The sequence below is a fragment of the Camponotus floridanus genome, unplaced genomic scaffold, assembly GCF_003227725.1.
Source record: "Camponotus floridanus strain SB8 unplaced genomic scaffold, Cflo_v7.5 scaffold53, whole genome shotgun sequence".
Taxonomy (NCBI): Eukaryota; Metazoa; Arthropoda; class Insecta; order Hymenoptera; family Formicidae; genus Camponotus; species Camponotus floridanus.
In genome coordinates, this window is record NW_020229692.1 from 927,051 (window position 1) to 942,452 (window position 15,402).

Here is a 15,402-nt window from a genome sequence, read left to right on the forward strand (position 1 = left end):
ATGAGGTTCATGATTGCTGTATTTAAAGTTATGCCCGTAATTAATTGTTAATTAACTCCTGAGTATCTCGCGCACGAATGGATATTAGTTATAATTTTTTGCGGTAAATATTTTTTTCTGTGGAAAATGGAAAAAAGAACGAAACCGATTTTCGAATTGAGCAGTTAACCGAGAAATCATTAAGTTAATTGGAGATCGAAGATAAACGCGCAACAAGTAGCTCATACATCAAACTGGGAAAAATGCGACTCCATGAATTTTCTATTAACATGTAAAACGAAATGAAAATTCACGCATAATCAACGTGTCAGCTTATATCGTATCAAATATTTCACATTCGATATTTCGGGATATCTTTGTTTAATTTGCTTTCGTAATTATTAAAAGTAACATTTTCACGAATGAATAATGCTGTTATACATAATTAGCACTATACATAATTGTAAATAATTATGTGAAAATTTATCAATATATATATATTGTTACTTGTAATAATTTTGTCAATATCTAAAAGATGGATAATCCCGATTTGTTATATCGGGAAATTATAGCTTAGCAATCAGTAGTCCGAGCTAATTATATAGGCACTCGCCATGCTTAAGTTATTCTCATAACGAGATCCACAACATCGCACGTGACCACCGCAAATGAACCCTACTTGTGCGGCACTCGGTGAAGATAGGTCAGTAACGCGTTGGCAACGCATTCGTGCCCCATCAACCAGGCATCATGATCGAGACTTCGCGCGCACCTGGCACGTATATAGGGTGTTCTCAAATTTGCGCTAAAATTTTTCGATTAATCTCGTCAACTGTTCAAAAATTAAAAGCCATTACTTTTTATGATCTTCCGATTTTCGATATTGAAAGTCTTGCTAACTATATCTTCAATTAAATTCCTGTGTAAATAAAATTTAATAAAAGAGAGGAAATTTTTGTATACTACATGTAAATTTAAAATAAATTAAAAAATTAGTATTAGTATAGATAATTTAACATTTTTTTATTCAATATTTTTGTTGTATTACAAGAATGCTCTAGATATCCTTTTTATTATATTTTTTATACGCAATTTATCGCAACTGAAAGTTATCGATTTTTAGATGAAGATTTTCGATTTTTTAATTAAATCACCCGTGAATTAATTAACCTTCGCGAAAATTTTATTTTACGAAGCATGATGGCAAAATCGAATGATCACCCTGTGTATCCGATCGATCGTATCGCTTTCGTGTATACGTAGACATGATCGTTTGTACGACGGAGTGATGCGCGGATATCTCGAATTTCCCTGCGCGCGACTCGACTCCGGTGGTTTCATCTAACCGGATTCGCCTACCTGCTATTCCCAGTTGCCCGAAATTCGTCGGTCTACCGAGAAACGTTACAAAATTCCATTGAGATTCTTGAACCCGACTCGACTTGGTTCGGTTCGGCTCGGCTCGGTGATGGCGTGGGACGAATTATATACCTAGTACTTTGTTACTCGCTACAGCTTTTGTGCACAATATTATATATACGTTCTAAGGAACGTAGAAAACCTAAACCGTCCTAAACCGATAAAAACGGTCGGAAATATATACACTCTTTGCTTTCAAAAGATCCTAAAATCGATAATCCGAACTAACTGGTATATTTGTGATTGTACCTTTGAAGATATATTTCTAAGACTGCAAAAACAAAACATAAGACATTTATCTTATCGGGTTTAAGGAAAAATACTTCGAATGTTTCAAATTCTTTTTTTATTATGTTATGTTGATAATTAAGTATTATTTCTATTATTAAATTTTCAATTTGTGCAAATTAATGTAAAGTCAATTTTTTATTGCTTCGTATTAAGATAAAATTCTTATATAATTGTTTTCTTATAATTGTTAAAAAAAGCATCAATGACGTAAAACAATCCACACATCTTATAAATGAAAAATCTTTTGATATTAAATATAAATTCCATGCATATGCTGATTGTTTCTGAATCATGTACGATTTATATTTATACAAACATATTATGTTCTCCAAAATCTTATTTGTAGAAGTTATAATAATAATAGTTGTAATAATAATTATTGTTTTTCATATGTAAATTCTAAAAATTATTTTAAAAATTGTCTCATATTTAGATTCTTTTGAAAGTTTAAAAATTTCGATCTTTTTTTCAAAGAATTTAAAGAATTTGAAGAAATTTTATTTCTTACGCAACCTCCCTCTTTCTTTCTCTCTTTGTTTAATCATACATATACTTTGCTTTTATTTTTTATAAACTTATATACAATCCTCATTAAGATATATTAAAATATATAAATATTTATGTGATGTATTAAAATATTCAAGTATTTAACACAATTAAACGTCAATTATTGATTATTCAAATATTAATTACGCGAATATTGATTTTTCCGGTTTTAATAAATTTCCATATGTAAATAAATATAAAGATTCATAATTTATATTAGAAATTTATTTTTATTATATTTATATTATTTATCTTATTGTGTAACTTATCTTATTGTGTTATCTTTTTATGTAACAGCAAATATCAATTACAGTTGTCTTTATGGATATTTTATTCTGTCACACATTACCGTTATTTATAAAATCTATTATACATTCTCATTCTTATCATTTTTAAATGTTAATTAGATACTTTGCAAATTATAATTTTTTAATAATATATGTATCAAAAGTTCAATTGTTTTGTGTTTTTATAAAAGAAAAATTTCGATTAATTAAAGCAAAAGGACCGTCGATTTCTCTGGTCACGATCAACATGCAATATTGCAAAAAATTGGAATTGATCCCGAGTCGACTGAGGTCAACTAAAAATAACTGTATTCAAACGGAAACGTATAATCTTGCATGTAAACAAATGTACGAATATGTCACGATTATGCGCGTGATCGAGGACATTGGATGCGTGTCTAACAAGCGTGAAATGTTAATCGATATCTGTAGTGCACTATATCCTAATTGCGATTCTATAATGGCAGTTTAATCTATAATCGCATAATATATTCAGACACTCCATTTCATTAATGATTTGGCGTAGACCTTAATTGAATTGCAATAATTATTTTAGCTACTATTTCGATTCCTCACTTGAAAATCAAGTCAAATGCGAAGATATACTTGCATAAATATTAATGCGCAATGGTCTAAAAGTTCCGATTGTTAATTTGAGCAGTGAATTAAAAAGACTAATCTTTTTTAAACTTTGCAGAATTCTCAACAAAATCTTTTTTAAACTTTGCAGAACTCCCAGCAAACTTTTCAACAAATTTCATCCAAAACCAAATTAGATCGTAACAATGAATTTTGGATTTAGTATTATGGAAAGGAACAAGATTTTTCAACAATTGCGTGACGCATCATTAAAGATCAATAATACTTTACAAGTTGCCGAAATAATACGAGCGCGAATATTGATCGTTCCGATCACTGAAGTGTTAACAGCTGTAGATAGTCTCGGTATGCTAAAACACGAGGATGCAAATGCAAACGAGCGAATCTACTTTGCTGGACGTTTGACCTCGATACCGATACCCTCGTATTCTTACTCGATTTTTCTTTTTCTTTCTGTCTGCTTCCTCTATCATCTTCTCATCGTGCCGATGAGAAGCTTTTGAACGTTTTGCATAAATAGTGCGACTCTTTTGTATGCTATAAATATTAATCCTTTCGAGCGTTTATAAAGAATATTGTTCATCATTTTCTATAGAGAACCATAAACTTTGATAAAGCGATTCAAAAATTTCAAAAATTTTATGAATTATTTAAGATATGTTTATAAAAGTATTATAAAGAATATTTAAAAAACATAAATCTAAAGAAAGTGCCTATTTATCAATGTATTTTTGATATTTTTGATATTGTTTGCGTTCTTTTTGTAATAGTGTGCGTGTGTGTATATGTGTATGTTGCTTTCATCAGTTACAATATATTATTTTGCCTTTCAAAACAATATTTTAATCGTTCTCTCTCTCTCTCTCTCCCTCTCCCTCCCCCTCTCCCTCTCCCTCTCTCTCTCCAATAGAAGTTATTTTATTTTATCAGATAAGCTTTAAGGTAAATAGTTTTACATTTGTTATACAAATATGATGTTTTTATATCGATGATAATCAAACATGTGTGAACTATCTGACAGCGTTGAATGTTAGTATATTCAACATAGAACATGAATTTTTTCACACAATTCACAGTTGATCGAAAATTGAAACTCGTTGAAATACATATTTCAATGAATCAAGGGAATCGATCATATGCAATTGAATGAATGAAATTTTCCACATTTTAATTTTCGACTATAAAAACCTTTCACAAGCCGAATCTTGTTATTTCGTATCGAAAAGCATGATTACAATTTCAACATAATTCGAATAAAAATATTCATTTTTTATATTTTTAATTTTCAGTTTAAATACATTATTTTTTGATATGTACAGCTATGAAAATAAATTAAACAATCGATATTTATGCAAAACAAAATTGATGCGGGATATATTTTTTCGTGTATCCTTGCACGGAAAATGCAAAATATTCTAAAAAAGTGTATATCATGTTGTATATATTGTCGAGGCTTTATTGTATAACTTCTTTGTTGTTTTTTTCTGTTTAAAGTAAAGTCTTTAAAAAATGCATACGCGCGTTTATAAAACATGTAATAAATGCTGTACTTTTTTATATACTCTCTCTTTTTCGTCCCTACTCCTGGAGTTTCGAAATCCATAGCCACTTTCTCATCTAGCACTATCACGTTCCTTTCTTTCCTTTCTCCATCATTATTCTTATGTTGTGAGAATCGCAGTCAACAGGGCTGTGTCAGAGATAACATACGACGCGTAATAAGCTATAATTCGTGATTTTTAATAAATTCGTGACGTTAGTTATCGGACTTTTTCTAATGATGAAACCGGAATATCCTCCAACTGAGCCAAAACTTCGATTATTAAAAGTTTTATAATGTTGTATCAAATTTTCATTTTTTACCTCTTTAGAAATTATGTCAATTAAACTACAAATTGTTTATTCGAGGAATATATATATAATTCTAATCCTTCTGATTTTTTGTTAAGAGATTATATATAAATAGATAAATTTATCTATTAAATAGATTCAATTGACACGTAGAGATACATGTAAGGTTGTTTCTTCATACAAGTCTCAATTTATTTCATTTGAATATAAATCAGTATTAATTTCATTTGAATATAAGTCACACAATATAAGACGTGCCTACTATCTAATAAGAATTATTTAATAAATTACAAGAGTGATATGATTATATTTAGAGAGAGTAATATATTTATATATAAGTATATTTTTGATATGAAGATGATATAGAGAATATTATTAAGAAACATTGAACTCTAATTGGACATTTTTATTACCGTCAAAAAGAGAAAAAACTTTGGACAATGCTCAATAAATAATTGCAACAATTATTTATTACTTGATTTACATGAATATAATCGCAATATATAAATCTATAATAGTATGATAAAATTAAAAAATACCATTTACTATGATTATTAATAGGTTCGAGAATGTAGCAATTTTTATAAAGGTTCCAAAGTTGTTCTCTGTTTAAACGGTTTCCAGAAAAAAAAACATTGAAGCAGATGGAAATGGAGGAGGAGGAAAAATGTGAAAGAAAAAGGTGCGAAGAAAACGACGTGCGCTTAGTAGTGACTAACCCCATTTGATAGCAAAGCGAGAGAAATCCATTCCAAGGCACGCGGAACATTACCCAAACCATCTCACCATCGCGGAGCCTGAAGCCCAGCCATGGTTGCCATAGTGACCGCGTCCATCCTCCCCTCGTTTGCTTGTCTCATACACCATCCCTCGTACGTTTCCCCTTACTATCCTCTCCCCCTTTCTCTCTCCCTCTCTTTCTCCCTCTTCTAATGTGACTATCCCCCTTATTCACCTCCACTACCCTCACCAATCTACCTATCTACCCCCACGCCATCGACACCCCCTTGCCACTTTTCTTCCCCTCGTTCCCTGCATCCCCTATCCCCTTTTCCGACACGGCGTCAACCGATATCAAACTGCGATATCAATTACCACGACGGCAAACTACCGCACGAAGCCCGGCGATGAATTTACGGGTCGGAGCACGTGTTTTATGCAGTTTGTCGGACGACGGAGTGAATATTGGGATGCGGCGCGGAGAAGGGAGGATAAACGCGCGCATTCGCACGGATGCAGCTTATCCGCAACAATCGTCGCTGCAATTTGGCACGCGACGCGCAAAAAGCACAGAGTTACATTTAACTCCTTTCTGACATTTTATTTTACGCTAATAGAAAATCTCTTTCATTCGGAATCGGATCTTTTATTACGATTTCGGAGAACATAGAAAGAAGAAAAATAAAACGATAATACGTTAGCGGTATATTGAAGATTTTGGAAACATCGGAAATTTACATCCAGAAAGCAATATTAAAATAGCGCTTTCAATAAAATAAATCTTAGTTTTGAATGATCTAAGAAATTTGTAAAATATATAGAATTAACAATCAAAGCAATAAATAAATGATAATAGTTATATTATGCTGAAATTCTCTAAACAAAGTGATATTAACTCGCAGTTGAGTTATCTTACGAAGAGATAATTTACGGTAACATCCTTATTCAATATATCGAATTAAATTGTATCGCCTTGGGCAAACGGAGTTTGATGGCAGAAAGAATTAAATTACACTGGTATGATTACGATTGCTATGTTGTTTAATATCTCGGCTTGTTACGTGCAAATCATATTTCAGATATAAGAATATTTTATTTTATTGAAGTAATATTTTTTGATATTTAGCTATTTGTAAAAAAATCTATCTTTTGTGGAATTAATTTTATATATAGATGAGGAGATCGCGTTTTTTTTTTAGACGCGACAATAAATTTTTGTAATAAGAAATCTAATGTAAATCTAAATAAAGACTTCTTCTAACAATTAACTTTACAAGATTTGATAACGAATAAGAAAATAACGTATTTATTGGATTGTATATTACAATTAATTTTTTTGATAAAAATTCAATAAAGAGTTTCATATAATAAAACAAAATGATTTTTCATAATTCAAAGTTGTATCAAAAGCTTCATATTATATTTATCTCCTTCCAAATGTTTATCTTTCATCGAATCTTCACATTCATAAATCTTAAAGAACAAATAAATTATCTTTTTTTAAGTTATGTAATTTTATTTGAAAATTTTTTTCCTGAGAAATTTATATAGAGAGGATAAGAAGATATATAAATAGAAACGGAATTTGTATATTTGCAGTTTATCGGCTCATATATTTGCGTATGCACCAGCATTGTACAACATTTTACGACACGATGTTAATTTAGGTCAATGTAACAGAGTTGCTAACTACTTGAGAAGTCAGATTGGGGAATATCTATAAATATATACATGGACATAGATGCTACAAAAAATACAGTTTAACTTGGCTTTTTTCTCGATACAAGAACAAGTATTGAAATAAACTGTATCACGCGAACACGTTTTTCCTAGACATGTGATATGTGTAATTAAATTAATCTTTTATGAAACGTATGGTCCAGAAATTATTACGAATTTAAAATTGAAATTTTATAAGGAAAAAAAAAAAGAAAAAATGGTTATATAAAATTCATAGAAAGACTTTGAAACGATAGATTAAACCTGGATCACTAATCATTTTAATTTCTCTATACTATAAAACATAAAGTATGCAATATATATTGTTTTTAAATCTCTATAGATGAAACAAAGTCTCATAACAACAACGATATTACACTGTGCGGTTGAATGTTTTTCCGGAAACTCTTCCTTCAAACTGAAATACCAATTCATCACTGCATTAGTCACATTGACGTAGTTATGAAACTCACTTTCAGGCGACCCATGAGTCGCGACCTAGAGCACGATCGCGTTTGGAAAGTTTGATTGGAAAGACGGCGTGAATGATGAGTATTCTCCCGCCTCTGAAAAAGTTTAATGTAATGCCGGAAAAATGGATCCTCTTTTTTTAGATTTTCCTGCGAAATTACTCTCGCATTTGCAGCTCTGACTTAATCGTCTGGTTCTCGGTCGAACATGGATTCTCATCGACGTGCCATTAAAATGTCTGGCATCGCTGCTCTCCAAATGTGTATGCGTGCATGCATACGGTTAGCGATACAAGATTGACTGCCGTACGGCGTCATATACCTCGTTATACGGTTACCGGTTATATGCTGAAACTTGGCGAAGTTGGCATCTGCCTTCGGCAAGCCCGGGGAAACTGCCGGAAAAGGGAGACGCGAGGACGTTGAGAGCTAGGTAGGTAGGTGGAGGCGTGGCCGCCGGGAAATACGAGAACTGAGAGAGAGAGAGGGGGGGAGGGGGAGGGGGAGGTACAGGAATACAACGCGGCGAAAGTGTGCGCGAACGCAGCGGCGAACTTCCAACACGTAATTACGAACTCGACCGAACAGCCGAGAGATTTAATTAACGAATCGAGTAGCGAATTTTTAATTGCGTTATCAATTCCGCGATTACCTGGTCGCATTCGAGACGTAACATTGAACTCTTTCGTGCGACTGAATTTTTTAAATCGCGAAAGCGGAACTTGGCGGAACTTCAGTTCCGCGCGATTTCTGCGAGACATACAACTGTGTAAAAAAAAAAAAAATAATTTAGCGGAAGAAAGCGAAAAACGCGCGTTAAGATAAATTTCATCCGTTCTAATTCTCTCAAAGTCGAGAGAGGAAACGATTTTCGAAACGATTCGTGGCATAATGTGTATTTCGAAAGAATTCAATTTTATATTCGATTTCATTGTCTAAATTTTTAATCAGGCGATTATCCTGACTCTCGAGATTAATCGGACGGAAAATTTTTACAGCCGGATCTTCCGGATCTTTCGCGAAGTATGTCCGCGCAGTTTCGGTTCGCTTTCTCGTGTCGTCTGCTTCCAGGCGGATCGCGACGAGATCCTAACGGTACATCGGCTCGATCGCGCGGCTCCGGCAGCGGCAGTGGAATGAGACGGGGGATGGCGGCGGTTCAGTGACCGACCGACCGATCGACTCGCCGAAAGGAAGACGAACGCGAGCGTGGATGAAGGAGGGTGTAGTACGTAAATGAGATTTCCCCTTTTTCGAAAATAAATATAAATTTGCGATTATAATCGTGACAATAATAATAATGATTTCAGTTAAGCTATGCGTGTACAGAATATAACGTTAAATTGCAATAACGATTTGCAATCTGAACATTACTTTGAAAAAGAGAAAATTTAAATAAAAATATATCTGCCTCGATTAATCTGCTTATGCAGGTCTCAATTGGATAAAAATTTTTGTACATGTTGTGCTGATAACACTATATATTTGTCATGCAAATTATTGGAAACATTTTCAAGAATCTTCCCTGTCTCTTTCCTCATCTTTCCCCTCCGATATATATCCATGTGGAGCTGTGCATTACATTTTTCCCGATATGTTCCTTGCCTCTCTGAATAAATTGCGCGATTTTCTATCCTATTTTTATACCGACACCTGTTTCCGAGTATTGCGTCTCGCGCTCGAGGGATAAACGAAGCGACACAGCCGACATTCTTTACTTTTCTTTGACGATGCGTAACAATGGCAGCGGAAATATTGGCGACAAGCGAGATCGTCTATGAAAATCATCTTTTCGATGACACGACGCAGGAAAATGTCTCTTGAAAACATGGAAGAAGCCTAAGCAAACGTCCGAAATTATATTGAAATACATTTAAAACTAAATGCACTCTTATTATATTAGTAATATTGCAGAAAATGATATTTTGATACAAAGAAGTCGAAAGTGAATATATGTTATATCAAAATGAATATATAAATGTGTATTAGTATTTAGCATTAATTGAAACCGAAGATGAACAAGCAATTTTAAAAGTATTAAACTAGCTGTCAAAAAGTTTTGCATTATTAAGTTACGTAGAGCTTTAAATCGTCTTATTTTTAGGAAGAAAAATAGATATTTTCCTCGAAAATTATTTTCTCACATTTTCGTGTATTTATCGCTATTTACGATCACACGCCTCGCCTGAGAGAACATCCGCTTTTTATCGGCTTAGCCGATCCATCCTATTGCATGGCTGAGCGAAGTTTTACTGTAGAATACTTTAAAAGTAGCTTTCCACACGTACGAGATTTAGGAATAAATGAAATTCGTCTATATTTAAAGATTAAAGTATACAGTAAATAATCGACTTGAGAAATCCAAATAAAATTCTCCAAAAATGTTGCGAAAAATTCAACGCGCTCGATTATGTTCTCACATCTCATTGACCTGAATGAAGAATCTAAATTTAAGATAACTATGGTCGAAGAATAATCCCGAGTAATAAAAATGAGCATATATTGCCAGCTGCAAATATCAACCGAGTTCTCTCATGAGAAATTTCTCGGCGATGCAACAAAAAAGAAATAGCAATATTCTGTTTAGAATAGCAATATTCTGTTTAGAGACATCTGTTTGTACGTATATCTAGCCATCTAAATACATCACAAGCTAAAATGCTATACAGAATGTCCATAACGAGAGAATTCGATTTTAATTTTAATGAAAGATTCTCTGATCAACTTGCGACTGATTTTCCTTTCGCGTAAATATCATGAAACATTATGTGTCATAAAATTTGAATCAAAATCTTATTAGAGTTCAGTTGATATTAGCTAAAGAATATAAAAAGTTTTTGGCTTGTTAAAATTTATCCTTGATTTTTTTCTACTACTTCAAATTAATATTTCAACATTTGACTAACAATTTGAAAAAGTACAAAAAAATCAGCGATAAATTTAGGGAAGCTTTTTATTTCTTAGTTAATATCAAGGGAATCAGGTCTAATAGGATTTTAATTCAAAATTTATAATGATAAATAATGTCTCATGATATTTCCGCGAAAAGAAAATCAATTGCAAGTTGATCTCTAAATTGGTCAGGAAATTCGTCACCGATATTAAGATCGTGAATTATATATATACGCGACATCCTGTATACGAAGCAACTTCTTCTAAGTGGGTTATTGGAACGAGTAAAGTGCAATACTCTCGGAGGGAGAAAGATAGAAGGAAAGATCGCATGGAAGGATTCGCTGATGTTGAAGGCGTCATATAAGATAACCGTAGTAGTAACCCATTATCTGTCCACCACTATGCGCTCCTATTATTCCGGTTATCTGCTTCCTCATTTTCTTACGTAACGCATATTCTTCGTGAATAAAATTTAATATTTCTATTCTATCTAATCGGTATAGATACCGGTATAGATGCCTGTCCTTGGATAAAGATAGAAAATGTTTCACAATATTTATATTTTAAAATATTCTCATTATTTATAATAATTATTTAAAATTAATAATATTTATTATTATATGTTATATCAGATATAATTATTATTATATATTCTATTATTTATATTATAATCTATCACATATCTATTACATATTAGTTATTAAAATTTAATAAAAAATTTGAACTATTTGAATACGTGATATTTCATTAAGAAAAATTTATTTTGAACTTCGTAATTTTATAACACATGATATTCGTATTTAAAATGCTTAAGAAATTGATTGTTTAAAATCTGCTTTAGACGATCTATAATTTACGACAAAATTCAAAGCAGAATTTTACTTGTAATTTTACATGTATTTCACATATTCCGAATATATATATATATATATATATATATATATATGTGTGTGTGTGTGTGTGTGTGTGTGTGTGTGTGTGTGTGTGTGTGTGTGTGTGTGCTGATGTATTTTGTATGTGTGCCTGTTTTACTTCTTCAAATGTATTTTTTACGACACGCATAGAATTATAAAAAGAATTCTATTTCGTATTCTATCGCAAATTATAGATTGTCCAAAAATATCCCTTCTTATTGAGGAAATAGTATTAACAACTTGTAACTGTAAGATCTGATATTACTCACACATTTTTCCAATTTTTTCAACATCCATTGGTCGCTGAAGTTAATTTATTGATGTTCCATCTATAACAAAATACCAATAACATTTATTCTTATACGATTTCAATAATTGATCACGAATAAGATGTTTTTTCTATATCTCACATATAAAATTGTACAAAAATTCTATCCTGAATTTAGGTGCGAATCGTAGGTCGTTTAAAAAGCGGGATTCTCTTACTGACGAAATACTATCAAATACCCGCAGCATTGAATAAAATCTGACATACTCACGTATTTTCTTGACACGCATATTTGCACCGCATGTGAAATTAGTTTACCAATATTCTATCCGTAAGAAGATACCAATAAATATACGCGAATTCGATAATTGTCGCCGAAATAACTGTCGAATGTCCTCGAAGTATATCTAAACTAACTCCATCTATCGTTGATACTACATTAGATCGAGATGCAGCGACATCTAATAAGATGCAGCAAAAATTTTCATTTACCATCGAGTATTCTACAATATCAATCGTCGATTTTCTCTTTCAACTTCTCCTCGGTCTCCGACGTTATCGATCGAGGGAGAAGCTGATTTGCTCGTTTCGTACGTGATGTTCTCAGCATCGTCGAAAATATTTACATACTACGCCGGGAGTGTGCGTGGCGATGTACGCGTGTCGAATCGAGTACATGCGATAGGATTGTAATTTAATAATATTTCTTTGTCTTCGATAAATATACGGGAGAAATTTGCGTAAGATCAGATTCTCGAAGCGACGTGAGATCTGTCGTGGAATAAAAGCTGGACTACGCGCGCCCTGTCGCTCGTCATCGTCTTCAATGTGGTGAACACTCGCTTTCCGGTGACAGAAACGTACGAATTCGCCGGAGCGAGTAAGCGCGAGGAGCGGGCGAGTCGGTCCTCAGGAGCATAAATGGCACTGCTATTCACCAGCATGTGGGACTCGACGATGTTCCTGAGTACCCTAACCCCAAAGTTCTACGTCGCGCTCACCGGCACCTCGTCCCTCATCTCCGGTCTGATCCTCATCTTCGAATGGTGGTACTTCAGGAAATACGGCACCTCGTTTATCGAGCAGGTATCCTTGAACCATATCTCACCGTGGATCGGTGGTGGTGACAGCTCTAATGACAGCAATACCTCCAGCCTAAACGGCTCCGGTGGATCCTCAAATCAGCAGAATGTGCCAGAGTGTAAAGTCTGGCGCAATCCGATTAATTTATTCAGGGGTGCGGAGTATCAGAGATTTTACTGGGCCACCAACAAGGAGCCCCTCACGTACTACGATATGAATCTGTCTGCTCAGGATCATCAGACTTTTTTCACTTGCGAGGGTGATACAGGTAAAATCCTGGATTCGCTTTTATTCAATATGTATTTTCAGCATGTGAATACTATGCAAAGTATTTAAATATTTGTATCAAGTTGTAATAAAATGGAAATGTCTTGTCGATTAGCAAGATAAATCTTTTTTTTCTCTTTGTCAAGATATCAAATTTAGCTAATTAATTTTTCTCTTACAGGTAAAACAGAATATGAAATCATGCAGACAGCTTGGAGAGAGCGCAATCCAGTAGTAAGAATACAAGCTGCGCATAGTGCTCTCGACCGTAATCCTGATTGTGCGCCAGCTTACATTCTTCTCGCAGAGGAGGAGGCCACTACTATTGTAGAGGCAGAAAAGATCCTGAAGCAAGCTCTAAAAGTGGCTGAAAACAATTATAGAAAGTCGCAGAATACCCAGCATCAGGGCTCCATAGCTGAAGCGATACACAGGCGTGATACAAATGTGTTGATCTACATCAAAAGGAGATTAGCGATGTGCGCGCGAAAGTTAGGAAAGTTGAAGGAAGCTGTGAAAATGTTTCGCGATCTTACGAAGGAGGTGCCACCAATCATGAATGTATTAAACATCCATGAGAATTTGATCGAGACTCTATTGGAGATGCAAGCCTATGCGGATGTGCAGGCCGTATTGGCCAAGTACGACGACATCAGTCTGCCGAAATCGGCGACCATTTGCTATACAGCTGCATTGCTGAAAGCACGGTTGGTAGCGGATAAGTTTTCGCCTGATATCGCCAGCAAGCGCGGCTTGACCACCGCCGAGATGTCGGCGGTGGAGGCGATTCATCGGGCCGTGGAATTCAATCCTCATGTACCCAAGTATCTCCTGGAAATGAAACCGCTCATTCTTCCGCCCGAACACGTGCTGAAGCGTGGCGATTCCGAGGCGATTGCATATGCGTTCTTCCATTTAGCGCACTGGAAGCAGATAGAAGGCGCTTTGAATCTGCTTCATTGCACATGGGAGGGTACGTTTAGAATGTTGCCGTATCCGCTCGAACGCGGACATCTGTTCTATCCGTATCCCACGTGTACTGAATGTGCCGACCGGGAACTCTTGCCGTCGTTTCACGATGTTAGCGTCTACCCGAAGAAGGAACTTCCCTTCTTCATCCTCTTCACCGCCGGTCTGTGCTCGTTCACCGCACTATTGGCCCTGTTGACACATCAGTATCCGGACACTATGGGCGTAGTTGCCCGCTCCATGCTCGCTTGGTTTTCCCATCCATTTTACTACATTCTCGACAAGCTGGAAACTATATTGCCCTCTAACTTATTGCAACAGCTCTCTAGAATATAATAAGGCTGTGTTTCCACATGATCTCCATTAAATTAAGACTTATTGTGATATTCGCGATATACTTATTGCTTCATTTCTTCTATCTCTTCGTAGTCGCTCCCATCAGGTACGTATATAAATGTGTACGCTCCTATTTGCAATTTTCTCATGACTGATATTATAATAATATCTTGTAGAGCGACGATTGTTTATCTAGTACCGTAAGTTTATCGAATCTACGAAACGCTAGAATGTAAAAGTAATAGACATTTTTTTTTTCTCGGTACTTACTTCTCGATAGTTTATCGAGCAATCGCTAACATTATACGAATATTGATAACGTGACGATACAAATTTATGTGAAATGACAACTGGGTGCTAAATAAACTCTCTTTGTTTTATCGCATTCGTATTTATTCAATAATTGATATTCTTAATAACTCGTAATGAGGTGAAAGATCAAGGCAAATCAGAGATCTTGACGTTTCACGTGTCAACAGAACAGAAAATTCGAATGTATTCAGTTGACTGGGAATAAGAGGAATTGACTTTTCCGTGTATATTCCTCCGTAATCATTCTTATATAATAACAATGAGAACGTTAAAATCTCTCACATTAAATCACATGTATAATATTATACAATTTTTATGCGAATCCGTTGAAACCAAAAATAGGAGACAATCGATACGTCGAAGAAAGTCGACGGATTAAATTCACATTCTCTCGATATTTCTACAACCATATCTGATTTCTGGTCTGCCTATCTGTCATGTGAAACGGTTATGATAGAAGAAGAAAAGATAGAGAG

General features: G+C 34.2%; 1 protein-coding gene across 1 annotated transcript; it reads left to right on the forward strand.

Moving 5' to 3' along the window:
* Positions 1-12,539: 12,539 nt before the first annotated feature.
* On the forward strand, positions 12,540-14,664 carry LOC105253959 (protein ST7 homolog). The gene is made up of 2 exons (XM_011262345.3): positions 12,540-13,310; positions 13,491-14,664. Exons 1-2 carry the CDS (start codon positions 12,881-12,883, stop codon positions 14,612-14,614), a joined length of 1,554 nt encoding a protein of 517 aa, XP_011260647.2. The 5' UTR covers positions 12,540-12,880; the 3' UTR covers positions 14,615-14,664.
* The last annotated feature ends 738 nt before the right edge of the window (positions 14,665-15,402 follow it).